The 27,971-nt window shown below is 45.6% G+C and overlaps 1 protein-coding gene and 1 pseudogene across 6 annotated transcripts; both read right to left on the bottom strand.

Annotated features, from left to right (window-relative positions):
- Terf2 (telomeric repeat binding factor 2) lies at window positions 1-27,076 on the bottom strand. Of its 6 annotated transcripts, none has more exons than XM_050144196.1 (10): window positions 26,524-27,076; window positions 26,293-26,388; window positions 25,109-25,239; window positions 16,394-16,480; window positions 14,425-14,571; window positions 11,415-11,521; window positions 8,326-8,718; window positions 4,438-4,523; window positions 2,788-2,828; window positions 1-1,160 (listed from the first exon to the last, which is right to left on the bottom strand). In XM_050144196.1, the coding sequence occupies exons 1-10, from the start codon at window positions 27,059-27,061 to the stop codon at window positions 1,002-1,004; spliced, it is 1,785 nt and encodes a 594-aa protein (XP_050000153.1). In that variant the 5' UTR covers window positions 27,062-27,076; the 3' UTR covers window positions 1-1,001. The 6 variants fall into 6 exon arrangements, with proteins under 6 accessions (XP_050000153.1, XP_050000154.1, XP_050000158.1 ...); XM_050144197.1 differs by having other exon boundaries at window positions 1-923; XM_050144201.1 differs by having other exon boundaries at window positions 1-923; window positions 8,510-8,718.
- On the bottom strand, window positions 18,230-18,407 carry LOC126503071 (uncharacterized; annotated as a pseudogene).
- Window positions 27,077-27,971: the final 895 nt, after the last annotated feature.

The following is a 27,971-nucleotide window of genomic DNA, read 5'->3' as shown; positions in this document are numbered from 1 at the left end:
GAAACTGAGAGAAGCAAGACTTTAATGAAGAATGCTACAAGTAGGAACAGTTCATTCTCATATTTAAAAAAAGATTACAGAAAACACTTTACTGAATTTTTTTTTGTTTTTTGTTTTGCTAAAAAGACAGTTTTCAAGGGTGTCTGAGAGACAGCAAGTACAACACTGTACAAAGGGAGAAGGGCATGTCGGATTCCGCAGCAAGACACAAACATAGCACGAGTAGGGAAGTGTGGGTGGGAGCAACCATTCGGAGGGTGAGCTAGGCATTGATTCAACCAGGACTGAATTTGAAGCTTTATAAGTCCAGCATAATAAAGGGCTCCAAGAAGGGGGAGGATGGGGTGGGGAGGGGAGCTAAGCTTATCTACAATCACCGTTTTACCAAAAACCATACTGTTCAACCACATGAGAAAAGCGCAGGACAAACCTGCCATGTAGCCCAGCACACGGTAACAGCGAGTGCCCAGGCAGTCAGGTCCACGGCTGACGAAGTGGCTAAATGGTTCTTTACAAGGAATCAGATTCCACAAGAACTGAACATCTCTCATCGGGGCTCAGCACAAAGTGCCTTTCTTTTTGAGTCGGGAGGTCAGAACTCAACAAGGATGAAGTTCATTCCAGATAATGCTCACATTGCTGGATTTAACAGATCAGGGATCGTAAGTACTCACAATGGATTCCATCATTTCTTAGGAGAAGGTTCTATGGATGACTGGGGATTCAAGTTGAAGCAAACCACTAAAGTGAAACGCTAATGAGGTTCTGGCACTGTCTAAGCTGTGTGCCTGCGGCCTCTGCTGCAGACATGGGCAGACCTGGCTTTGCTTCTCAGCTCCATGATCTCCGACAACAGTGATGGAGTATATGTGAGGCCTGCCTGGACAGAAAGGCCGCCTGCACGTCTCCTCTCAGTCCAGCTTCTGAAAGAGACATCAGAGCATCAGTGACTATGGTTCAGAACGACACTCTTGTGCATCCTGTGGAAACGAGAGCCTTTTTCAGTTCATGCCAAGTTTCTTCATGGTCCTCCAGCGGTCTTTAATCATCACAGCTGTCCGGTTGACAAAGGGGTAGTTTTTAGAAATGGCAGCCCAGTTTCCTTCCCCGTACTTCTGCACTCCGGCCTTCACCCACTCGCTCTCTTCCACGGTCCACTTCTGCAGAAGAAAACCACCAGACCTGTCAAAGCCTGCTGCCACTTACCTCTTTTCCAATGTACTGACGAGGTAATCTAAGCATGAACCTAACAGCAAGTACAACACAGTATAATCCAGGTGATGGTAGCACACGCCTTTAATTGCAGCATTTGGGAGGCAGGGGCAGGAGGATTTCTGTTGCAAGGACAGCCAGAGCTACAGAGACAGACACTGTCTAAAAACAAAAACAAACAAACACGTGGTCTAAACAGCTAGAAACCATCCATGTTCTAATGCTGACACGCCACCCTTTATTGATAATCACTGCTGTGAGCGGCAGAGAGGCTCAGTGGTCATGACCACTTGCTGCTCTCACAGAGGACCCTGGTTTGGGCTCCTGCACTTGTATGGCAGATCACAACCATCTGTAAACTCCAATTTCAGGGAATCAGATTTCTCTTCTGGCTTCCTGGGCCACTGGACACACATGGAACACAGACATACATGAAGGCAAAAAAACACACTGGAAAAACAAACAAACAAAAAACCCCAAAACGCTAAAAAAAAAAAAAAAAAGAACAAACAAACAAACAACAACAAAAAAACCCTGAAACACTGGAACTTAAAACTAAGAAGTAAAAGGGCTGCAGAGATGGCTCAGTGGTTAAGGGCATTGGCTGCTCTACCAGAGGTTCTGAGTTCAATTCCCAGCAACCACATGGTGGCTCATAAGCATCTGTAATGAGATCTGATGCCCTCTTCTGGCCTCTTCTGGTTCTGCAGGCAGAACACTGTATACATAATAAAATCTTAAAAAAAAGAAAACGAAAGCATCTGTGATGCAGCTCAGGGGTACAGTGTTTGCTAAGCACAACAAAACCCACTGTTTGAACTGTCTTTTTTTTTTTTTTTTCCTTCCGAGACAGGGTTTCTCTGTGGTTTTGGAGCCTGTCCTGGAACTAGCTCTTGTAGACCAGGCTGGTCTCGAACTCACAAAGATCCGCCTGCCTCTACCTCCCAAGTGCTGGGATTAATGGCGTGCGCCACCACCACCTGGCAGTTTGAACTGTCTTAGGGGCATTTTTTTAAAAAAATATTCATTCATTCATTCATTCATTCATTCATTCATTTATTATGTATACAATGTTCTGTCTGCATGTATGCCTGCCTGCCAGAAGAGGGCACCAGGTCTCAAAGATGGCTGTGAGCCACCATGTGGTTGCTGGGAATTGAACTCAGGACCTCTGGAAGAGCAGCCAGTGCGCTTAACCCTTAACCTCTGAGTCATCTTTCCAGCCCCTGGATGTCCTTCCCGAGACCTGGTTCCATTTCCAGCACCCACATCGTAGCTCACAACCATCTATAGCTCCAGTTCCCGGTGATCCAATGCCCTCTCTGGCCTCTGCAGATACCCCCTGCACACACACACACCCCCCACGGTACACAGATATAACCAACTTTGGTTTCCAGCACCATTATCAGGTGGCTCGCGAGCATCTGTTGCTCCAGCTCCGGGGATCTGACCCTCCGCTAGATCCCACAGGCACTGCAGTCACATGCACAAGCTCACACATGTATGACTAACAATAGACTCTCACATGTAGGCAAAACATCCACACACACAAAGTTTGAACAAGTTCTTAATTACCTGCTTTCTTGTTAAACTGACTGACTTTTCTTCATTTGGTGCTGTTGGAAAACATGAGAGTATATTTAGTTTAGAAGAAAACATAAAACATCCCCAAATGGAAAACTTGATTAAAATTTCACAAGCACTGAAGGCTGGGAAGGCAGGTCAGCGGTAGAGAGACTGCCTAGCTTGAATAAGACGGAGCTTGATCCCCAGAATGGCAAAAGCAGAACAAAATAAATTTCACTAATGTTGAGAATTAAAAGAGCATCACTAAAGAATAATTTCCTGTTTTTTATTTGCAGTCACGTCAGGCTCTGAGAACCTGCACAAAGAAGAGTTTGACAAATTTCTATTAAATTCTGTTTGAGTTTTTTGGGTTTTTTTTTTTTTTTTCGAGACAGGGTTTCTCTGTAGCTTTGGTGCCTGTCCTGGAACTAGCTCTTGTAGACCCGGCTGGCCTCGAACTCACAGAGATCCGCCTGCCTCTGCCTCCTGAGTACTGGGATTAAAGGCGTGCACCACCACCGCCTGGCGAGACAGGGTTTTTCTATGTAGTCCCTGGCAGTCCTGGATTACTCTGTAGACAGAGATCTGCCTGTCTCTGCCTCTCAGTGCCAGGATTAAGGATGTGAGCCACCACGGCCTGGTGCATTTCACTGTTTCTATTAGAATGCAAAATATATAGTGGGAAAGATTCTAATACCAATGCTAAGAGCTTTAGATGTGCTTACAGAGAGTAAAATTTCCTATCCTATACATGTATGTTCAGGATACACACCAAAGAGAGCCTTTCCTTTTAAGAAATACAGAGCTAGGGAGATGGCTCCCTTAAAGATACATGCTGCCAAGTCTCACTGACCTGGCTCTGTTATCTAGACCTCACAGGGTAGGAGAGAACAGACCCTGCAAACTGTCTTGACTTCTACATGCATGCATGCTACCTCCCCATCCATACACAAATAAGGAACTAAAATAGAAGTAAACATTTCGGTCTTTTTTTTCTTTGGTTTTTCGAGACATGGCTTCTCTGTAGCTTTGGAGCCTGTCTTGGAACTCGTTCTGTGGTCCAGGCTGGCCTCAAACTCACAGAGAGCCACCTGCCTCTGCCTCCCAACTGCCGGGATTAAAGGTATGTGCCACCACTGCTTGGCTAAAATTTTTTTAATACAGGAGACAAAGGCAGGTGCATGGATCTGTGAGTTTGAGGTCAGCCTGGTCTATATAGAATTTCAGGCCAGCCTAGACTACATAGTGAGGTCCTGGCTCCAAAATAAAAAGAGAAAGAAATGGGTGAGATAGCGGATGGCTGTAATCCAGCGCTCTGAAGTCCATCAACTGCTCCACAGGAGGTCTACAGACAGACTGCACTACACGAGACCTTTCTCACCCCAGCACCCTACCAAGGAGGAAAAAAGGAAACACGGGGAGCCAAATGCAGTTACATGCCTGTGATCCCAACCTGGCAGGCACAGGCAGGAAGATCCTGAATTTAAGAGCAGCTTGGGCGACACAGCAAGAGCCTGTTGCAGTAAAACCAAATGCACTCTGATTTGTGACAATGCCGCTGTCTCACTGGGACAGAGGGACCCGCAACATGAACGCGACAGTAACACGCATCACACTTCAGCAAACATGCCAAGAGGACAAGGGCAATCTGGGGCTTACCCTGAACGTTAAACAGCCGGTCCTCTTCCACCCAAATTTCCTTTTCTTCAAGCCCGTTAGGACTGTTCCACTTGTCTTTGGATACTCTAGGGGAGAGCAATGAGAAGCCATGAGACACTCCCTTCAACACGATCTTTCAGTTCTCTCAGGGGTCATCACACAATGCTCCAGTTCAGTCACCTCCCTTGGCCAGCCAGGCATCTTCACATGTGACCACCTCCCAGGCTGCAGAGCCACGCCTCAAACTGGGCTCTGGGTAAAGTACAGCACCAATGCTGCCATCTCCTTCAAAAGAGCTTTAATTTCATTTGCTTATTTATTCTTTGTTTTTCGATAGGACTATACTGTGAACACACGCTGGCTCCTGCCTCTCCCTGCTGAGTGTTGGGATTACAGGTATGCACCAACATACCCAGTCATTCGGGATCCTTTAAAGGTCTCAGCATTTCTCTGAGTTAGAAGTGCAGTCTTGCCTCTCCTTCAGGGCCATGCTCTAGTGCATTTACACTGACTTGGGTACCCTCCCTGTTCCTGAGTTAAACTCAAGATACCTTGTATCAGTATTACACTAGGCTTTTCTCCTCCAAAAGCCAACATTACAGAAGCATACTGACTGGGCACTGTGGCACAGTATTTGGGAGACTAGTGAAAATCACAAGTTCAAAGCCGCCTGAAATACACATGCTCGGCTACCTAAACAACAACAAAGTCAGCACACTTCTCCTCATGGTCTATGACTCCAGGCCATTTCCTACCTTGGCTCAGCCACACCATCACACCTGCGGCAGTGGTCCTCAACCTTCCTAACGCTCTATCCTAAAGGATACAGTTCCTGTTGTGCAGGCTCCCGACCATAAACCACTTCATTGCTACTTTACAACTGTGAATGTAAGGGTCTGATATGTGACCTCTGTGAAAGGGTCATTTGACCCTCAAGGTTGAGAACAACTGCCCTACAGTAACCCAGGCTCCCTGCTCCTTACCTCTGCCTAGGAGAACCTTCCCTGCTTAGGAACTTAAGGGTCTTTTTCTTTTCTCCTTTGTGACAGGACTGCCCAGACTGGCCTTCAATGTGCTCTATCACTGAAGGGGACCTTGGTCTTCTGACCCTTCTAGCTCCACACACGTGCTACCACAGGCACGAGCCACCAGGCTATCTGTAGTGCTGAGGACCAAATCAAGGCCTTCCACACGCTAGGCAAGCATTCTACACACTAGGCGGCATCCTCAGCCTAACACTGCCATTCTCAATGACACCTCTAAGTACTGATCGAAACACAGAAAGCCTGTGCTCCCATCTGCCAGGTTGCGGCCATCCAAACCATCCAAGGTTCCGCCAAAATCCTCTCTGTAGTTAAGAAGTACCTATCCAATGTTGGGACAACGTACACTGTTAACGGGGACTAGATCTTGAGAATAGTTTACTTGAAACAGAGTGGCACCACACGCCAGCCTTCAGTTCTACCGTGGACTGCTGTTTATAGGCAGCTAACAACTAGGTTACTGTTTTTTCCTATTTTTCCCAGGCCTGACAGTGAGTCTGAACTTTGGTTCCTGTGGGCTATCATTTGCTAGGAACCTGTCTCACTGGAACTCTCACACTGCCCAGGAGGGATTGCTGAAGCCTAAGCATGTGTAGGGTCTTGCTGACTGCGGAAGGGGCTGACAACAGTCTTCCTAGCTGTCAGTGCTGTGACCTGGGCAAGCCAGGCCACTTCTAGACCCTCCTACTCCTCACTAAGTCACAGCTTCATAAGCACTGGTCTAATAAGGACTTGTCAAACAGCCTGCGCTGCTGGGGTTTATCTTGGAAGCTTTGTCCCCTTTCTACTCTCCAAAGGAAACCTTAACCCTTAATGTATACGCGGCCCACATACACTTAGGGGGTGTCATCCTGTACAGAGACCTTCTAAGAATCCCTTTAACTTGATTAATAAATTCCTAGCAAATACTGACTGTGTTCAAGGTGCTGTGGGGACAGAAAAACCTAGGCACACAGCCTTGCTTTTCAGGCAGTTTCCCCTAACTCTGCCTTCTCATGCTGGATCCTTCTGGTCCTGTCTTCCTCAAACTCTCCCTGCTTACTTGCAGCTGTCTCCAGCTTCCTCCCAGCCCTCAGTGGTGCCCCACAGGCCTGGGAACATAAACTTAAAAAACAACAACAAAAAAACCCAAAAACAAAACCTTTAAACGTGCCTCCCTGCAGTTTGAGGAGCTAGCTGCCTGCCTGCCTGTCTATTTACGTAGGACCTGGCCGGCTGGCCTGTCACTGCTGCTGCTCGGTGCTGTAGTGTCAGTCACTAACATCTGGTTCCCACGCCCACACGAGCTGCAGTACTGTCTAGAACCCCTTCCCACATGGCACTCACGACCTTCCTACTCCGCCAAGGCCAGCTCAACATCTGTTCTTCTACAGGACGCAGTCCACCCAACACTGCGTAAGCAGGCTCAGGAACTCTCCCCCAGCTCACAGGGCATCCCATACACTTCCTGGTTCTGGGCTCGCTGGGTTTGCCATCTCTGTCGCCTCTACTGGCTTCACAGCCTGCTGGAAGTGGCTATGCTCCATTGTATTTTATTAACAGAAACAGGCAGCAGGTGATTTTACCAATTCTTGCTGCGCATTTCCCATCAAACTTTAGACCCTGGACATATCACAGCCCGGGGCTCGTCTACAACGGTCATGCATACTCCCATTTCCAATCCTACTGCATCTGCAATGGTCTTGTTTCTTCAGCTGCTCATGGGGGCAGTGTCTACAGTTCATAGGGTTTCTGTGAGAAATGAATGGAGGACGAGGAGTGTAGCGCTGCATTAACTATGTCTGCCTGCGGCTCGTTTCTGCATGCAAGAGTGGCGCATACAGTGCGATTCTGTCCGGAGGAAACCACGTTATCACAGGCCATGGCCTTCACATTGCAGGTCAGAGCAGGGCTCTCCAAACAGTCACAGCACCCAGCAGTGTACAGAGATGGCAATGGCTTTGGAGAGCAGCAAGGTGGACGACTTACACAGGGACAGCGGAGAAGAGCTCACAGGGAGCTAAGAGTGTCAAGAGAGGCAACTGATGTATGGGCCCAGCTGTGGTGCTAACACCACATAGATTAAGACCCCGAAAGCCCAGGTTTGCTATTTTCAGCTGTGTGACGTCAGGTGAGCTACTAACTTTTCTGAGCCTTCCTCAACTATACAACAGGGCTAACATCCTCTCAGAGAGATGGCACTGGAGAGTCAGTGAGGTAACACATGGAAATCTGACAGGCAATGATGGGGAATGACAGTCCACCATGGGAATGAGAGGAAGTGAAGGCACAGGAGAAACAAACAGCATGTTCCAGAGAGAGAGAGAGAGAGCAGAGCAGTGCTGCAGGGTGGATCCACGCAGGGCAGAAAGGAGCCAAACTCAAAACCTGGGCTGGCAGTCACGGTGGGAATAAAATAGAATAAACATATCCTAACCACTGCTCCATAGCAACTGGCAGAACATGAGATTAGGAAATCTTTACTGAATTTGCTGAGTCTCATACGCCCATAGAAAGGTACAAACCTAAGTATTCATTCTTCATAAATATCAAGTATGATGAGGCCCAACTCAGACAAATTTCACAAATAGACTAGTAGTCACTGAAGCACTGAGATTGACAGGCAGAGGCTCAGAAACCCTCCCTCCCTACTCAGGCCCTAGGGCAGTGCTGTGTAGCCTACAATGGGCCTTGGGAACTCAAGGACTGCTACATTGTCACTCCCTGCTCCAGTCTCATTCTAGCAGTCTGAGCAAGCCTTGGTGGAGAGCAACTTAGCTGAAGTAACTTCATTCACGGAAGCAAAACCAGGCCCAACCAGGCCCGCCAACCAGCCCCAAAACTGCTACAAAGAAGGTCTTCATACTTGGGATTCTCCTCCCCTGTATGTGGTTGGTTGAGAGCTCTGGACTTGGATGGTGATGCCGATATGGGCTCCGGGGAGGAGTGGAGGCCTGGGCTGGGCTCAGAATTCTGGCTGTCCTCCTCCAAAACCAATCTGCTTATTGTCATGCGATTGTTCTTGGGCTGCAGTTCTGAGCCTCCCTCACCCTCAGTGAGAGCTGAGTTTTCATTTTCATCTTTCCTGGGTCTCTTGTTTTTGTGGGTTGGTGATGACGGGGATGGTAGATTAGGAAGTACCAGATCTTTCTGGTCCAGTTTTGCAAAAGCTGCTTCTGAGTCTTGTGCAGTGGACAGAGCTTTGAAAGCTGCCTTTAGAGTCCTGATTCCGATGGTGGTCGGAGGGTCCCGGGGCTGTCTGTAAGAAAGCACACAGGAGAATCAGTCCCCCAGTGTGGAAACACATACAAGAAGCAGGACCTAAGACTCTCCATCAAAACAAAACAAAAATGGGTGGGCCTGCTTTCTCTGAACAGCTGTTGTTCGTAAAAGCCTTCACTTAATGAACATACATCTAAGTTGTATGAATTTTAAATTCCAAACAAGAGAACCTTACAGACATCAAGGCCAATGCAATTCTCTCCAGGGGTCTCCAGTCTGTCTGTAATCAACCCTTTTACAGCCTGTATGATCAAAACAATGTTTCCCATTATGTAAGAGCTCTGAGCAGTGCCTGCCAACCTCACATGTACCTGGGCAACCAACTGACACCGCTACAGTCTCACTGAAATCTCCACTCTCACAGCCATCCCCATCTGGCTCTCATCTGGGGAGCAACTAATGGTCTAGACCCACATTTACAAACAGTGGCTTGAGACTTCTGAGGAAGTGCTGTGCGTGTGATCCGGAAGCAGTGAGACTGACGAGTACAGAGATTTTATTGATCCTTTGGAACAGCTAATGAGTTTAGGGTAAAATCTGTCAGAAAAGGCAAACCGGTAGCCTAAAGGCCAACCTCCCTGATAAGTATAGTGAACTGTCTAACAAATACAAGGCTGTTTTCTAAAACCAACATTCAAAAGTCGCAGAGGACCCAATTCAGTCACCAGCACATACATCAGGTGGCTCAGGATCAGCTGTGTATAACCCCAGCTCCAGGAACTCCAAAGTCCTCTCCTGGATTCCACAGGCACCCATATTCTCCATACACACTCATGCACAAAACTAAAAAATAAATCTGTAGAGCCGGACGGTGGTGGCGCATGCCTTTAATCCCAGCACTCAGGAGGCAGAGGCAGACGATCTCTGTGAGTTCGAGGCCAGCCTGGTCTACAAGAGCTAGTTCCAGGACAGGCTCCAAAGCTACAGAGAAACCCTGTCTCAAAAAACCAAAAAAAAAAAAAAAAAAACTGTAAAACTTGAGCAATCTAACCACACACACAAAAGGACATCTCGCACACAAAATCTGAACTCAAGCTTTGGAATGGTTAGATATTCTCAGAAAGGAACAACTGCCAAAACCAGAAAACCTGGCCTCACCTTTCGAGTGTCCTGTTTGGGACCATCTATTTTAGGACCCATTTGGCCTCTGTATTTCAAACCAGGGTACTATGTATGATTCAGATATTGTTTCAGTGAGTCACGTGTTGACATTTAACTCCTGGTTTGAAGAAGGGGCCCCAGCAAGTAACTAGGATTAGAAAAGGCCATCATGGTAGAGCCCCAAGCGTAACTACCAATGTGCTCGAGGTTGGGGAGGCAGAAGCGCACGTGTGCACACCCCCCCCCCCCCCAATCAAATGGCATGCCAGCAAGGTTATTACCACATCACCACATACGGCCCTCAAACCTTTAGTTCTGAGCACTAAATAAACTTTTTCTCGTATGGTTAATAAAAATGTACCAATACATAGGTCCCCCCAGGAATCTACACTTTTGACTTTCATGCTATGTCACCAGACTTAAGATTCCAACTGTCTTTTTTCTTTTCTTTCTTATTTTAAGATTGATTTATTTACTATTGTATATAGGTTTCTGTCTGCATATATACCTGCAGGCCAGAAGAGGGCACCAGATCTCATTACAGATGGTTATGAGCCATCGTGTGGTTGCCAAGAATTGAACTCAGGACCTCTGGAAGAGTGGCCAGTACTCTTAACTGCTGAGCCATCTCTCCAACCCCCACTTGAGACAGGGTCTCACTATATAGCCTAGGCTAGTTTCTAACATAGAGCCTCTTGCCTCTGTCTCCCAAATGCTGGTATTAAAGCTATGAACTACCAGAGGCAGGCAATCTCTGAGTTCAAGGCCAGCCTGATCTACAGAATGAGTTCCAGGACAGCCAGGCCGACATAGAGAAACCTTGTTTCCAAAAACCAAAAACAAACAAGCAAACAAACAGAAAGAGCTATGTGCTACCATGCCCAGCTTCACTGTCCAGTCAGGCTCAGTGGCTCATGCTGCAGTCCTAGCACATGGGAAGCAGAGGAGGACTGAGTTCCTGCACAAAATGGGCTACAAAGTAAGGCTCTGTCTCCATAAAATGAAAGGAGTGTGCACATATGTGTGTGTGTGTGTGTGTGTGTGTGTGTGAGAGAGAGAGAGAGAGAGAGAGAGAGAGAGAGAGAGAGAGACAGAGACAGAGAAAGAGAGAGAGAGATCCACAAGTTATAGGTGAGATAGAAAAGTAAAAACAGAACCTTTGGGGAAGTGCCAATCAGGATCTTCTCTAGGAGACCCCAGAGGGCTAGTTTCATTTTCCCAGGCCATGTCCTCACAATGGTATGTATGTCACCACTCACAATGGTATGCCATCACTCACAATGGTATGTCACCACTCACAATGGTACATCACCACTCACAATGGTATGCCATCACTCACAATGGTATGTCACCACTCACAATGGTATGCCATCACTCACAATGGTACTCACCACTCACAATGGTATGTCATCACTCACAATGGTAGTCACCACTCACAATGGTACTCACCACTCACAATGGTATGTCACCACTCACAATGGTATGCCAATAACCTGGTGATGTTATCAAGTCTGCTAAGAGAAACTGACCTTGCTAAATGCTTTCCCTACAATCACGAAAGGACACCCTCACCTTGAAGGCTCTCTTAGTGGCTTGTCCACTGCCTCTGGGACTGGCTGCTTTTCTTCCTTCGCAGCACTTGAAGCAGAAGATTCGGATTTCAAAGCCTTTTTGGCCATCTGGGAAAGGAAGGGTGTCATTAAGAGGAAGCCAGCGAAGTTCATTTAGTGTCTAGTCTTTCACCAAGAACATACACAACACAAAGCAACCCATTTACAAATCCAACCCAGGCACTGGTTAGAGGAACAGATGGGCACAGCATGACGTGGAAAACCTTCAACTTTCTCTTCCTTACCATAAAACAACAACAGACCCACCATAGATGGCAAGCTACATGTAGGAGAACTCTCTTACTCTCTTGCATTGACTGAACCTTCCAACCTCAGTCCTATCTAATCCCTGGTTTCCAAGTCTCTTCAGGAGTCAGGTATAAAAGTTAAATTTCTTCTCCTATTTCTTAAAAAATATTTTTTATTTTCTCATGTACCACACACCCACAGAGGTCAGAAGAGGCTATCATCACACTGCCTGGAACTGGAGTTGCAGGTGGTTGTGAGCCACCTTGTTACCTTGTAGGTGCTTGGGACCTAACTTGGGTCCTTTGCAAGAGCAGTCAAGTGCTCTTAACCACTGAGCCATTTTTCCAGTCCCCCCACCCCCCCCCTTTAAGGCAGGGTCTCAGTATACAGTTCTGGATGCTCTAAACTTGACAGATGGACCAGGTTTGCCTTAGACTTACTGTGATTTTTCTCTTTGTTTTCCAAGTGTGCCACCATGCCTGGTTCAAATGTTTTTTTCAAACCTTAGGATAACTGACAGATAGGAATGATTTTTAGTTTGTGTATGTAATGTTAACTATATCCCCACCAATGTTTTGTCTTACTGACAACTATTTGAAAATCCTTAATATTACACAGGAAACCCTAGGCAGGTCATTCTTGCCCTAACTCTACTCATCTGCCCCCTCCTACTCTTACGTGTAGACTGTTCCATTCATTTCAGGTACATCTGTGACTTGGTGCCTTAAGAGATGAGTTCTATCCTCATGTAAGGAGCAGCAGAATATTTTTCAGTTACCCAAAATGAAAAGGAATGAAACACACCTAGACCAAAGTTCCAGCATCCAGATGCTTCCTGGCTAGCTACTCCAAATACCACCTTTACAAGTGACTGAGACCTGTCCAATGGCTTATAGGATCCCTCACTGCACTACCCTAATAGAGGCCTCAGAACCTGCATTATGACAGACTATTGTTGTGGTTTTTTTGTTTGTTTGTTTTTTTGAGACAGGGTTTCTCTGTAGCTTTGGGGCCTGTCCTGGAACTAGCTCTTGTAGATAAGGTTGGCCTCAAACTCCGACTGCCTCAGTCTTCCAAGCTGGGATTAAAGGTGAGCGCCACCACCCCCAGCCAATCACAGGCTATTTTTTTTTTTTGGTTTTTGGAGACAGGGTTTCTCTGTAGCTTTGGGGCCTGTCCTGGAACTAGCTCTTGTAGATAAGGTTGGCCTCAAACTCCGACTGCCTCAGTCTTCCAAGCTGGGATTAAAGGTGAGCGCCACCACCCCCAGCCAATCACAGGCTATTTTTTTTTTTTGGTTTTTGGAGACAGGGTTTCTCTGTAGCTTTTTGGAGCCTGTCCTGGAACTCCCTTTGTAGACCAGGCTGGTCTTGAACTCACAGAGATCCGCCTGCCTCTGCCCCCCGAGTGCTGGGATTACAGGAGTGCGCCACCACCAACCGGCACAGGCTATTTTTAATATTATCAAAATCCTGGGGGCTGGAGAGATGACTCAGTGGTCAAGAACACTGACTGATCTTCCAAAGTTCTTGAGTTTAATTCCCAGCAACCACGTGGTGGCTCACAACCATCTGTAATGAGATTTGGTGCTCTTTTCTGGCCTGCAGGCATACATGCAGACAGAACACATACATACATAAATCCTAAAAACAAAAAAAAAACACACACAAAAAAAACCCCAAACCTGGTTCCCTAACTTTACTCTCTCTTTTTTGGTGGTGCTGGGATGGGACCAAACATACTAGATCAAGTGTTTTAGTATTAAACTACATCTCCATCCATTAGGTTCTTTGGATAGGGACTGGCTGTGTAGTCTAGGCTAGCCTCAAAACTCATGCTCTTTCTGCCTTACTGTACAGACTGGTGATTGGGCCTCACCACGCAATCTCAAGTCCAACTAAAGGATTACTGCGTAAGGCCAGTGGAGCACTGTGGCCCATACCTTTAATCCTAGCACTAGGAGGCAGTGTGATGCCAGCCTGGTCTACACTTTCCCAGGCTACCACAGTGAGACCCTATCTCAAAAGGGGCGGGGGTAGGCTAGAGAACAGCTCAGCAGTCAAGAGCACTGGATACTCTTGTAGAGGACCCAGTCTGATTCTCAGCATCCACATGGTGGCTCAATAACAATCAGTAACTCCAGCAGTCATAGGGGATCTGATACCTTCTGGTCTCTATGGTTCCTTTGGATGGTCTCATACTTCTAGTCTCTCCTCCCCCAACCTCACGCCCCCATCTACCAACTCCCATCACTCCATGTCTACCTTTCAGCTCAGATTCCACTGCCTGTGGAAACCAGGACTATAAGAGAACGCTCTACTTCAGCTACATGATTAGTCACACGTAAGAGTCTAAGATGCAAGGAGAGAGAAACCAAGTATGTTCTGTCTGCCACAGCCAGGAGCTCATCTTAGGGATTTCACAGGCACTTAAGAAAGGTAGTGCAGGGGGCTGGAGAGATGGCTCAGTGGTTAAGAGCACTGCTTGCTCTTCCAAAGGTCCTGAGTTCAATTCCCAGCAACCACATGGTGGCTCACTACCATCTATGAAGGGATTTGGTGCCCTCTTCTGGCCTGCAGGCATAGATGCAGGATACTAACAATACTGTATACATAATAAATAAATAAATCTTTAAAAAGAAAAAAAAAAAAGGTAGTGCATATAACCCAGTCAATGTCACACCAAAACATGGTTATGGGAAGAGAAGAGAGGCCAAGGCACACCGTGAGGAGGTAGGGCTCTGTGTCATCCAGGTGGCTCTCCAGGAAACGCAACATCTTCTGCTGGAAGGTCTCATAGGAAAAGTTCTGGATAACAGGGTGGGCCAAGTTCTTTTCTCGGATAATGTTCAGGAGATCAGTTCTTAGCTTCTACACGAAAGATTGACGTTTGCAACAGGAGAAAGGAAGAGAACAGGACAACATCAGGGCTGAGCTGAGACAGAATATCACCAACACATCTGCAATACTGTCAGACAACTCAAAGGATCGGCTGATGAAATCATGGTTCAGCAACAGTGAATGAGTTACTATGCAGCTAGTCACAAAGAGGGACAAAGAAGCTCTATTGTATGTTAATAAAAAATCATGGGCTGAAGAGATGGCTCAGCGGTTAAGAGCACTGGCTGCTCTTCCAGAGGTCCTGAGTTCAATTCCCAGCACCCACATGGTGGGTTCTAATGCCCTCTTCTGACATCAAGTTATCTATGCAAATAGAGCAAACACACTCTCTCTCATACACACACACACACACACACACACACACACACAAAACAAATCTTTAAAAAAAAGGGAGAAAAAAGCAAAAGAAAATCCCTTGCTACATTAAGAGGAAAAAAAGGGGGTAAGTGTTCAGAATGGTGTGTCAGTGTGAAGAGCCTGCCGTGTCCCACGTGTCCCATCGACAGACAGAGGAGGAAAATGTGCTCATGTTTACACAGACAAGACTTGCCCGTAGACAGTAGTATCTCTGAAACGGTAAGAAGGCTGCCTCTGAGAGTAGGTGAAGGGCAAAGACAAGGGGATGTCACTTTTATTATCCCCACTTCATTTTCACTGGTGTGTGTGTAACTGCCTGTGCACATGTGTCTTTGTGTAACAGCACAAGGATGACGGTCATAGGACAACTTGCAGGTGCTGGGTCTTGGGGATGGAACTCAGGTTGCCAAACACTTTTACTGATTTAACAGGCCCTTAAAATAATGTTTTTGAATTTTGTACTATTACACATTAGCTCTTCAAAGATAAAGGGGCTTTTGCTAGGCATGGTGGTGCATAGTGGTACATGCTAGGCCTTTATTCCTATCACGTGGGAGACAGAGGCAGGCAAAGATCTGTTAGTTTCAGGCCAGTCAGGTCTACATAGTTAGTTCAACAACTGCCACAGCTACACAGAGGCTCTGCTTCAAAACAGAAAAGATAAAGTGGTTGTGAGCATGTTTGGTGCCAGGGCTCAAACTCGGCATGTTACGTAAGTGCCCTACCATTAAGAATATCCCCAGCCTAAAACTAAGTTTATAAAATAATACAGGCTGGGGATAGAGAACTCAACTGAGGCTGTAGTTCAAAATGTCTTCCACACTTTTAACAGGAAATGGAGTTACTAAGTCTTTTCCAAAGTTCACAGGGCTAACATTCATATAGACAGAGCTACAAGTGCCATACTTTTTGTTAAGTATCTGGTACTGATTACTTAAATGTTCTATCACAAAACTGACAGAACAGGAAAAACAAGTGGTCTGAAAAGCCCATCTCAGACACTGAAGCCAGAGTCTGTTACTTTAGAAATAAAAAGACATGGGACGTTTTTTAAGGCAGTCTCACTGTGTCTTAGGCGGGCCTTACACCTCTACATAGCCCAAGGCAGGCCCCCAACTTGCAATCCTCTTGCCTAAGGCCTCAGAAGTTATGATCACAGAAAAGATGTTGGGTATTTAAAGGCGAACACTTAGGTGATTTTTTTTTTTTTTTGGATACAAAGTCTACTCTAGTTCTAGCTAGCCTGGACGCACTATATAGACTAGGCTGGCCTTGCAAAGATCGGCCCGCATCTGCCTCCCCAAGTGCTAGAGTTAATGGTGTGTCCTACCGCACCTGGGATAAGTGACAGTTTTACAAAGAACCCTTTTCTTACTGCTCCACAAAAGGCAGTGAGATGGATTAAGTCACAGAAATAAAAATATATCAAATTTACCTGAGTTGTAGGGTCCTTGGACATGTATTTTTTCAGAATTTTTGAAGCCTTTTCAAATTCTTTGTTTTTGATACAAATAATGACAGCCTATAAAAGGGAGAAAAACTTAAAAGTTTTGTAATGACAGATGTCATTAAAATATCAAATATCAAAACACACTCTATCAAAAAGCTGACCTTCACATCGCATCAAATTCCTGTACTTAAAAGCCAACATTACTGCTCAAGCACTAAGGGCAACCACAAGTGTAGTTTTTCCTGTTTTTAATGCCCAAGAGAGCAAAATTGGACCTCTTGGGTTACAGACACTTAACCAAACTGAGCTAGACTAGCTAAGGAAAGTCAGGAGGCCTTCCATTCCAGAGGCTCAGAATTTCAGGAGCATAGAACAATTGATTCCAATCTTGGTGAGAGAGGCTATAATATGGGAAAATGGACAAACGCTGTGCTGACCACAGCATTCAGCTGGTTCTAGTTAGAAAAGGGCTGAGGCCAATTCTGTGGAATGGGACTAAGCCTCTTACACCATAAATGCCAGCTAGTTACTCTAGCTAGAGTGTGCAGGGAATTCCTGAGACTGACAGCTCACCCACAATGGCAGATTTGAAAACGATCAAGAGTCAGGTAGGACCAGATGTTCTTATCAGCCACAGAGGAATAGGTTTCTGTAAAGAAACCCCGAGAGAACATACACACAGTGAAAGAAAGGGGACTCTTAACATGCTAAGGAATACAGCAACCCAGGGCAGATGAAACTGGTGTCAAATGCTTTTGAACAAGCAGGCATGGCTATAAATTCTTGGAAGATGCAAAATTAGCCATCTGTTGGTGTACAGAAGAGCTCAACAATAGCCTGGAATGGAGTTTAACAAAGGTTTATTTATCTGGGTATAAACTCACAGAAAGAGTAGCAATTCACGCTTTGCATGTGCTGGGAACTGGAACTGAATCCAGCAGCCAAGAGGCCCACACATGCTTTCGTGTGCATTTATAATGCACGAGACCGTGCCCAAAGTAGGCCAGTATCTTAAAGGCGGAAGGAGCTCCCACAGCACCATCTTTTCAGATGACCACGTTTACTTACACATCGTTTTCAGAATAAATACTATTACACTAACTTTCTTAAAACAACACAGCTTTTAGTTTTTATAAAGCCGTATCAGTTCTATTAGGTTTAACTGCATTTAACTTGCACACAGCAAAACTGTTTGGGGCATAAAGCAACAAATATTAACAAGCCCAGACGTCTATAACCACAAAATATAAAAGCAATACTCCCATACCCGCTTTTTAAAACTGTTCTTTTTGCTACTCTATCTTTGCAATATTACAGGAATAAAGGGCACGACTTGCTCTTTTCAGACTGAGTATTATCACATAAAACTCAATCCTCCTGCCTCAGCCTCCCAAGAGCTGGGATTACAGACATTCACCAGCAGACTGAGCTTCAGCACCAGTTGTATTAAGGACGTTTCCTTTACTCAGCACAGTGCCCTCAAGTCCGCCCGAGTTGCTGGCTGTCAGCAGTTCAGTTTCTTGCCGCTGAGCACTGCTGTATAGTTTAGGATATAGCATAGTTATCCATTTATGTATGCAACAACATTTGGATGGCTCAGTTTTTGGTCATTATGAACAGAGATGCAAAAACACAGGTTTTTATGTGAACATCTCTTCAATCTGAGGTAAATACGCAAGAGTAGGCTCCACAGAGCAAATCCTGTTTCATGGGGTAAGCAGCAAACTGTTAAGGTAGAGTAGGTGGACCACTCAGCATTCCGTCAGCAGTGGGAACTGTTTCAGTTATCCGAATCCTCTCTAACATCTTTTAATATCCCCACAGGAGTTCATAGTTCCTGGAGGTACAATACCAGGCTGATGCATGGAGGGAATAGAGGAAGCTCCTACGCTATCTCCCAGCTCCAAAAATCCACTTACATAATGTTCTTGGATAAAGGAGAATGTATCAGATACTGTTGAGAACAGTGACCTGATCTGAGCCAAAAGGCTGAGGTGATCCCGTAGTATTTAACTGTATAAATGTATCATATCCATGTTCTAAAGTAAAGCAGAATTTCTGGAGCTATTTATAAGCTTGGTCAGGTCATCTAACTGGCTCCTCAGAACAGGCAGGGTTGTCTGCTTTGGTGGCACTGGACACTGAACCTAGGGCTTATACCAACTACAAAAATGAGCTTTAGTCCCAGTCCCTTGTAAATTGAAAAAAGTAATTTTTAGTTACATGCACGTGGACATTGGTGAATTTGTGTGAGCACTGGTGCGGGGAACCAAACCCAGATCCTCTGCAGGAGCTGTAAGTGTTCATAACCACTGAGTCATCTTCCCAGTTCCCACATAGCAAAACATCAAAAACATGCATTAGCCAATTGGGAGGTGGAGGCAGGAGGATCAGTAGTAGTTCAAGGGTCATCTTTCAGCTACTTATTAGCTACAAATCAAGCTCAACAAAGAACCTTGTTTTATCTCAAAAGAAAACAAAAAGATAATATAGTTTTATTGTTTAAAACTTTACCAAATCACAGGGCTAGAAGCTGGCTCAGTGGTTAAGAACACTTGTTCTTGTAGAAGACCTAGGTTCAATTCCCAGCATCTACATTGTAGCTCACAGCTATAACTCCAGGTCCAGGGGATTCAATGTTCTTCTGACCTTGGTGGGCACCAGCCATGAACATGGTCCATAGACACACAAGCAAGCAAAACACTCAAACACATAAAAATAAAATTTCATTTCATTTCAGAGCTAGCAGTTAAGAAAACTGACTGCTCTCCCAGAGAACCTGGGTTCAATTCCCAACACCCATATAGTAGCTAACAATTGTCTGTAACTCCAAGATCTGAAATCCTCACATAGACATACATATAGGCAAAATACCAACATAAAATAAAAATAAGGAAATTATTTAAAAAACAAAACCGACTGTCTACAAAGTAAAATTTAAGCCAGAGACAGCTATACAGGTAGACTGCCTTAAAAAAAATTAAGTTTCTAGTGGAGCATGGTGGCTCACAGTTATAATTCCAGCACTCAGGAGGCTGAGGAAGGAGGATTATCAAGAATTCCAGCTACAGACACTATGTCAAAAGAAAAAGCAAGCAAAACAAAGAATTAAAGGTCTATGAATGTGTCTAACACACCAGCATTCCTGAACATAACATTTACAATCAACAAATCAATTTAGAAAGCAATAAATAACTTCTAAAATCACATTTATTTTAGAATGCTGGTGTTCATGCATCCCTTAGCTCACATGTGGAAGTTCAAGGACAACGTGCAGGAATACATTGTCTCCTTCCACTATGTGGGCTCTGAGGATGAACTCAGGTTTGGCAACAAGCACCCTCGCTCGCTCAGCCACCTTGCTGGCCCAATAATTAACCCTTTTCAGTCATAAAAAGAAACTGCCAGGCAGGGTGGCACACACCTTTAATTCCAGCACTTGGGAGGCAGAGGCAGGCAGATCTCTGTGAGCTGGAGGTCAACCTGGTCTACAAAGCAGTTCTAGAGTAGCCAGGGCTACACAGAGAAACCCTGTGCTGAAAACCCAAAAATAAACAAATAGTAAAAAAAGAAGAAAAAAACAACAACAAAAAAAAATGGGGGAAGGGGAGACCACTGTGGCTCAATATAAACCAATAATAGGATTTTCTCTTTCCTACCTTTTACCCCCTCTCCCCCAGAAAGCGTCTGACACTCACTATGTAGGACTAGCCTGGCCCTGAACTCTGTCAGTATGTCAGTCCTTCTGCCTCCACCTTCTGATTGCTTTATTAGAAAGTCTGTGTGGCTTCATACCCAATGGAAAAAATGAGTTTGTTTGTTTTTTTCTAAGACAGGGTTTCAACTGTGTAGCCCTGGCTGTTGTAGAACTCAGCCTGTAGGCTGCCTGGCCTCCTGAGTGCTGGGACCACCTCTGCCCAGGGTGAAGGGACACATGTTTACCAGGCTCCTCAGAAACTGCTGTTCTTCTTTGACTTCAAACTCTTTTTTGGGTGGTAGTACTGGGAACTGAATCGAGGGCCTGGCAATAGCGGAGCTATCCTACTGACCACTGACCCTTATTTTTATTAAAATACCTTCATTACATATTTTGTGTGTCCACAGTGCACACACAGGTCAGAGGAAAACATGTGCTACCTGTGCGGCTGGGGTCTCAGGCTCGGCAGGATGTGCTCTTAGCTGCTAAACCGTTTCACTCGCTCCCTCTTTTTGTAAAAAATAAGGATCTGATTACATTTACCAGCTGACCTTGAACTTGTTCCAGTCTCCTAAACAGTCTGGGTTTTCTACAGGCCCTCATTAGTCCTGCTCTCACGTCAAACATTAACAAGCAAACTCTCATTAAAAAAAAAAAAAAAAAAAAAAAAAAAAAAAAAAAGAAAGAAAGAAAGAAAGAAAAAAAAAAAACCCAAAAAAAAACAAACAAAACAAAACTTTTTTTATTAGCACACACCTTTAATCCCAGCACTCGGGAAACAGAAACAGGCAGATCTTTTAGTTGAGGCCAGCCTGGTCTACAAAATAAGTTCTACAATAGTCAGGGCTACATAGTGAAACCTGGTCTTAATAATAACCCTCAAAGAGCCAGGTGGTGGCGGTGCATGCCTCTAACCCCAGCACCAGGGAGGCAGAGGCAGGCATATCTCTGTGAGTTCGAGGCCAGCCTGGTATACAAGAGCTAGTTCCAGGACAGGCTTCAAAGCTACAGAGAAACCCTGTCTTGAAAACTAAAAAAAAGAAAAAGAAAAGAAAAAGAGAAAGAAAGGAAAATAACCCTCAAAAAACCCATTTTTGTGTGTATGGGTGTTTTGCCTACATGGATGTCTGTGCACCAGGTGTGTGCAATGTCCGAGAAGGCCAGAAGGGGGCATGAGATTCCCCTGGAACAGGACTTACAGCATGCTGTCAGGCACCATGTGGATACTAGGAATAGAACTAGGAGACCCTGGAAGAGAAGTCAGTGTGCTTATCTACTGTGTCCAACAAGCAAAACAAGCAAATCTACCTCTCCCCAACCTCCCCAGACTTGGTCTCACCATGTACAGAAGATCCACTTGCTTCTGTCACCTGAGTGCTGGGATTAAATAAACACACACTACCATGCCTGGCTCAAACTCTTCTTAGTCACATTAAAATCCACTGATCTTGGCAATCAGAGTGGCTGGCTCAGTGGGTAAAGAAGTTTGCTGTATAACCCCATGTAAAAGTGGAATGAGAGAATTTCTTCATGAAGTTATGCTCAGATCACCCTACAAATCATGCACATGCACACACATAGACATACTAATAAAACAGTTACTAGTGTAATTCACCAAAGCACTAGCACTTCACTCGTCATGCTGCGGCCCTCACTACAAAGGCCACCACACTCAAACATTCAAAATAGCGTCTGGGTGTTGTTACAAAAGGAGTTCCGGCCTCCCGGGTCTTCTGAAAGACTTCCGGAGACCTCCAGAAATATCTGAACGTGAACTGAAGCTCTAACTTAATTTACTTGATTAAACTTTTTCACTTTGAATTAGCAACAATCCTTCTTCCATCTTACTGTGGCAGGGTAACACAATCAAACCTAGAGCTCTCAGACCCTCTTAGTCTCCCCAGCCAGGTTGTCCTTGAGATCCCATCTTCCCCTTCTGAGGCTGGGTGACAGCGCCACCTGCCCTTCCAGCATTTACACTGGGGGACTCGATTCCAATCTTCACACTCACATATCAAATACTTAACTGCCAGACTCTATTTTAATACGCTTTAAATTATTGTGCCCAGTATGATTTTGAGTGTCTTTAATTTCAGTGCTTGGGAGGCAGAGGCAGGAAGCCTCCTCAGTTCCAGACCAGCCTGGTTTACATAGCAAGTTTTAGGTCAGCCAAGACTACACAGTGAGATCCTGTCTCAAAAACAAAAAATAGTAAGTTATTAGAACACTTTCCAAAGCTTAAATGAATCTAGGCAGCCCATAGTATTTTATAAGATGACCATTAAAAGACTCTAGGACACTAAATGAGAAAACCAGAAAGTGTCCTTTAGTAACCAGGAGATCAAAGTAGCTGTGACCAACGCTCTAAAGCAGCCCTCGGTGACCCTGACCTCCTGAACGGGCCCACGCACACACTACCTCACAGTGGTTTAGAGTGTGAGTCCTGAGCCGATTTCTCAGACCCGAGACAGGATCTTAGTAGCTGAGGCTTGCTTGCAAGTCAAGATCCTTCCACCTTAGCCTCCTGAGTACAGGAATTTCAAGTAAGTATCACCAATCCCAGCAGTAGCTGAGTCTTGAAATGACTGCAATTGTGTTTAGTTTTGCAGTGTCGAGGATTGAATCCAGGGCCTCTCACAGGCTAGACAGACACACAGACTACCACTAAGACACACCACCAGCAACTCCAGCTGATGACTATAACCTTATTCAGGTCATCCTGGGCTGGAACCACTCAGTATGCCACTAGCTTCCAGACCTTTGGAAACTCAAGGCTACTAGTCACTGTTTTAAGCTGCTAAGTCTTAGAGTAATTTGTTATATCAAAGTAACAAACATAGTAAGGTCAGGGCTAGGAATGCAGTTCTGTAGTATAGAGTGCTTGCCTAGTACATGTTCAATAATTTTAGCTTCTGAAGGTGTGCACACAATACAAACTTCAAAAGGTATAACAAGAGTTTAATGAAAACAACAACAAGAACAAAAACACCAGAGGGCAGCCAGGCATGGTGGTGTATGCTTGTAATCTCAGCACCCAGGAGGCAAAGGCAAGAGGGTAAGAGGGTAGTAAGTTCCGGGCCAGCCTGAGCTACACAGTGAGACTGCCTCCCCCTCATCCCCTGTAAACCACAGTAATATAGTAAGTATAAGACATAGCCTGGTAGGCCAAAAATGGCTGACTACTTTAGAGGAGTTTAGATCCCCCCCCCCCCCCAGAGTTTCTCTGTAGCTTTGGAGCCTGTTGTGGAACTAGCTCTTGTAGCCCAGGTTGGCCTTGAACTCGTAGAGATCCACCTGCTTCTGCCTCCCCAGTGCTGGTATTAAAGGCGTGTGCCACCATCGCCTGGCTGAGATTAGATTTAAAAAAAAAAATTTACCTGGTGGTGGTGGTGGCATATGCGTTTAATCACAACACTCAAGAAGCAGAGTCAGGCAGATCTGAGTTCGAGACCTGCTTGGTTTACGGAGCTAGTTCTAGGACAGCTAGGGCTATCATTGTTATTCCATTCTATGTATATGGGTGGTGTGTGGTCTGCACACTCTCTGAGCACTACAGGATGCCCGATTCTCCAGAGGGCCTGGGACTGGAGCTATAGTTACCAGCTGCTACGCCAGCAGTGGGAACTGAACTTGGGTTCTTCATCACTGAAACCACTGAACCATCTCTCCAGCCCCAGGAAGTTTAGATCTCACTGACAGATGTTACAAACAAATTTTTAAAACATAAACTTTATGACTTAGCTGGTTGTGGTGGTAAATAAAGCCTGTATTCCTAGTACTCAGGAGGCTAAGGCAAGAAGATGGAGACTGAGGCCACTCTATATATAGTCAAGACCCTATCTCAAAACAAAGTCCCCCAAATAAACAAAAACAAAGGAAGAGACCCATATGCCTAAGTAATAAATTATAATGTATGCATGCCTTCAAAGACTCCCCGGCAAGATAGACCAGATGACAAACTTACAGTCCTTGTTTCTAAAGGGACTGAACGGATAACTCTGAACTAGTAACATTTCTTTCATTCAGAAGAACCCGAGCCGTTCTCAATGTACCCTTGGGTTTCTCCTCCATTGCTAAGGATTTTCCTGCATTTTACTCCCAACACAAACCTGACTTATCTATAGTAAGAATCTATAATATTCTTCCTTGAACTGAATAATAATTATTCAAGCATTCTTTGCAAAACTACCCAGCAGTTCCTGCTCCAGGTCCTTAACTGAGCAGATATGTGTACCCAACACACACTAGACTTTTTTACAAACAGGATATTCGAGTACCCTGTACAGGGTCAATGTCTTCCTTGTAAAACACAGCTTTCTCCCTCCTCACCTCTAAGACCTCGTCCTTTTCAGTTCTCTTTTCCTCTGTTACCCTTAACTTTCCTTTACCAAGGCAATATGGAGTTGCCGTTCTTCCATCCCCACCCATGCATCTGCTTCCGTGGCCGCAGCCTTGGCTACTGGAGAAAACCCACCGCCATGCTTTAAGAGTGCTGTCTGAAGCCATCGGAACCCGACAAAGTGACAGCCTCAAATCCCTAGACAGTCGCCAGCTTTGATGTTCTAGAATGCCATCTGCGCTGTTCTTCTCTAGCTGACTTTGATTCTAGTCTGATCGCAGGGAATATTCTTTAAGTCCCTCTTTCTGCAGTCACATTTCCTGAGGCCCTAGCCATTTCCGGCTTGTTCTAGACAATGGTGCCCAAACTCAGGACCAGAAATGCTTGGAGCCTCTTCTCAATGCTCCAGTAACTTCCAAAACAGAAGTCTTCAACATCAATCCCATTCCCAGTACAATGGTCCTTCCCGCCAAAGCCACAGAAGACCAAACCAGAGCAGAGTACTTCCCAAGCCTAGGTGAGGAAGAGGACGTGCAAAGAGATGACATGTTACCCCCCCCACCCTGCCTTTCCTCTACCAACACAGAAAAGTTGCTAGAATGCAGCCTCAAAACCCCCCAATTTTTGTTAGATGAAAAAAAAAATATTAAAAACAGTGTCTTACAGCCTTTTTGACCAGTTTTCTACTGGATTCGACCACTGCTTCTGTCAGTGTAAATTCTGTTTTAATCATCTCCAGGACATTGATAGCTGATTCCAGGGGTGTGAGCTCAGCCTCCATATCAAAGGAGCAGTCTAGGACAAAACAATAGTTTTCACTTTAAATGCCTCCCTAAGGAGCAGCAAACACGTCCAAAAAGTATATACAGTTATCTATGGAAGCATGAAGACATGCAAGACCCTTGTTTATATAAAAGATCATGCAAACCAGACATTTAATTCTAGTATTCAGGAGGCAGAGGCCAATCTGGTATATACCGTGCAATTGACAGGGCTATGTGGAGAGCCTGTTTTAAATATTAAATAATAATAATAATATAAAAGGACCGTGCAAACCCAGGAAGACTTGCAATTATACCAGGTGGTAGTGGTGGTGCATGCCTTTAACCCCAGCGCTCAGGAGGCAGAAGCAGGTGGATCTCTGTGGATTTGAGGCCAGCCTGGTCTACAGAGGAAGTTCCAGGACAGCCCAGGGCAACACAGAAAACCCCATTTTGAGAAAAATAAGTAAGATTTGCATTTATTTTGCTTATGTGCTTGTGATATGGTCCAAATTCAAATCAACCTATTCTATTCTTGTTTGTTTTTCGAGACAGGGTTTTTCTGTGTAGCCTTGGTTGTCCTGGAACTCCTGAACTCGGAGATCTGCTACCACACCCAGCTTCAAACCAACATATCTCAATACTTTTCAACACAGCTCAATTATAACATAAACATTTACCTCTAAAATCCAGAATAACACATTTCTCAGATACAAGTGACCAACACTGAAGACAGTTTGTTAAGCAGCTGCCAAGTTCAACTGGTGTGTGTGTGTGTTGGGAGGAGGGGGTGTTCACGCTCTACTATGGTAAGGATGTGTCCTTAAGGATGTAACTTACTTTTAGCAACAAAAATGGGTGTGCAATTAACAGGTGGGAGAAAACAAAAAACATAAAAATCAGCCAAGGAACCTTAACTGGAGAAACTAGAACTAGACAATTCAACCACCGTTGAATGAAAAAGACCTCTGCGGTGGAAACACTAGTGCACTTTAACCCGGAATCTTTCAGTCCCGGATGTTAAGTTTGAAAATAACAAAACCCTACGTAAGTGAGCCCAGAAAAGAACACAAAAAAATAGCCATACCTAAATTTTCCCCTTCTTCAATGCGCGACAGGCACTGCATAACTCGCAGCAACCGGGACACCGTATGCTCCTTCCCCAAGGGCCTGACAAGCAACGCTGGGAAAGAAGACATGGTTGGCTCCGCGAGCCCCGGACCCCAAAGCGTGCCCCACAGACCCTCCTCCTCCCCGCGCGGCCCCGGGCAGGCCCTCACCCTGCATGATGTCCCGGATCTGCCTGAAGTCCCCGTACCGGCTACTCCGAAAGGCCCGCAGCGCCTCGTGGAAGTAGAACTTGAGCACCCAGCGGTTAACCGCCTCCTCCAGCCGCGTTTCCCCCGCGCCCCGCTCCGTCGCGCCTCCCAGCCCCGGCTCGTGCCGCCCCCGTCGAGCCCGCCCGCCACTGCGCGATGCCCGCCGGCCCGCTGCCCGCCCGCCGCTGTCGCTGCTCCCGCCTCCTCCCGCCATCGTGCCTGATCGCCGTGCGCCCTCCCCGCCCTCCAGACTGGGCCGTTTCCTTGGCTGTGACGCCATCGGGTCACGCACAACGCCCGGGCCGGAAGCAGAGCCCGCTGTACCGGCTCCCGCGGCCATGATACCGACGGGGGTTCCAAGCCGCCCGCGGGCTTCTGGGAGGGAAAGGACCGAGGAAAGTGTACCCCCTCCTCTTCGGCCTCCGTAGTTCCGGTTGTGTTTGGCGCAATGCCTGCTGGGGATTGAAGTCCACGTAGCCCCGCCAAGCGCGTTGTACGCGGGACACCGTGAAGACTATGAAAATTAAGTGCATGCATATTATTAGACAATTTCATAATTGCAAATTGTGAAAAACCGTGTAATAGAGAAAAGGTTTCTTTGTTTGAGACAAACTCACTATGTATCCCTGTTTGGCCTGGAACTCATGATATGGACCAGATGGGCCTGGAACTCTGCCTTTGCCTCTTAGTGCTGAGATTAAAGGCTGATTAAAGGCTGGTGCTTTTTTTTTTTTTAATTAAAAAAAATTTTTTTTTAACTTAGGTTTGTTCTCGGAATAAACTGAGGTCCTCGTGATTGCAGAGCAAGCACTTTATCAACCATGCGTTCTCCCTGGCCCCAGTAAAAAGCTATTCTAAGACAGGTCCTGCAAAGTTGCCGGGCTAGCTTTGAACCCACTTCAGAGCCGCTCTCTGAAGCAGTCCTAGTTGTGGCAATCCAAGCTGTTTGGTGAGTCCAGCCTGCTTGCTTACTTAAAAGGAGCAGATTATCAAGCTTCACATCCCGACAGTTTTGCTTCTTACTGTATAAACCTTGAGCAAGTTACTTTCCCTTTTGAGCGTCTGTTCCCCCTTCGTCAAGCATATATAATGTAGGTACCTCATGGGGATTATATTAAAATGAGTTGAGTTACTATTTCTGGTGCCTGTAGCTCAGGGCTTAGCTTGTAAGGGTTCAACAAATATTGTGTGTGTGTGTGTATGTGTGTGTACTCAGAGATCCAAGGATACCTTTTAGAAGTTAATTCTATCTCTAGCACTGTAAAAACAGAACTTCCCTTCCTTCCTTTCCCCTTTCTCCATACAACTTATTTAAAGCGCACGAGTCTCAGCCAGATTAGACGGTACAGGCCTGTAACCCACCTTTTGGGGTAGTAGGATTTAGAAGGTTGAGGTCTCCCTAGTCAGAGCCTGTCTCAGAAACAGGTGAAAACAAAAAAAGCCCCCT

This window comes from Alexandromys fortis, unplaced genomic scaffold, assembly GCF_014885135.2.
Source record: "Alexandromys fortis isolate MF-2015 unplaced genomic scaffold, M_Fortis_MF-2015_v1.1 scaffold_1, whole genome shotgun sequence".
NCBI lineage: Eukaryota > Metazoa > Chordata > Mammalia > Rodentia > Cricetidae > Alexandromys > Alexandromys fortis.
The sequence above is the reverse complement of the archived record's forward strand: the minus strand, read 5'-3'. Positions and strand labels throughout refer to the sequence as shown.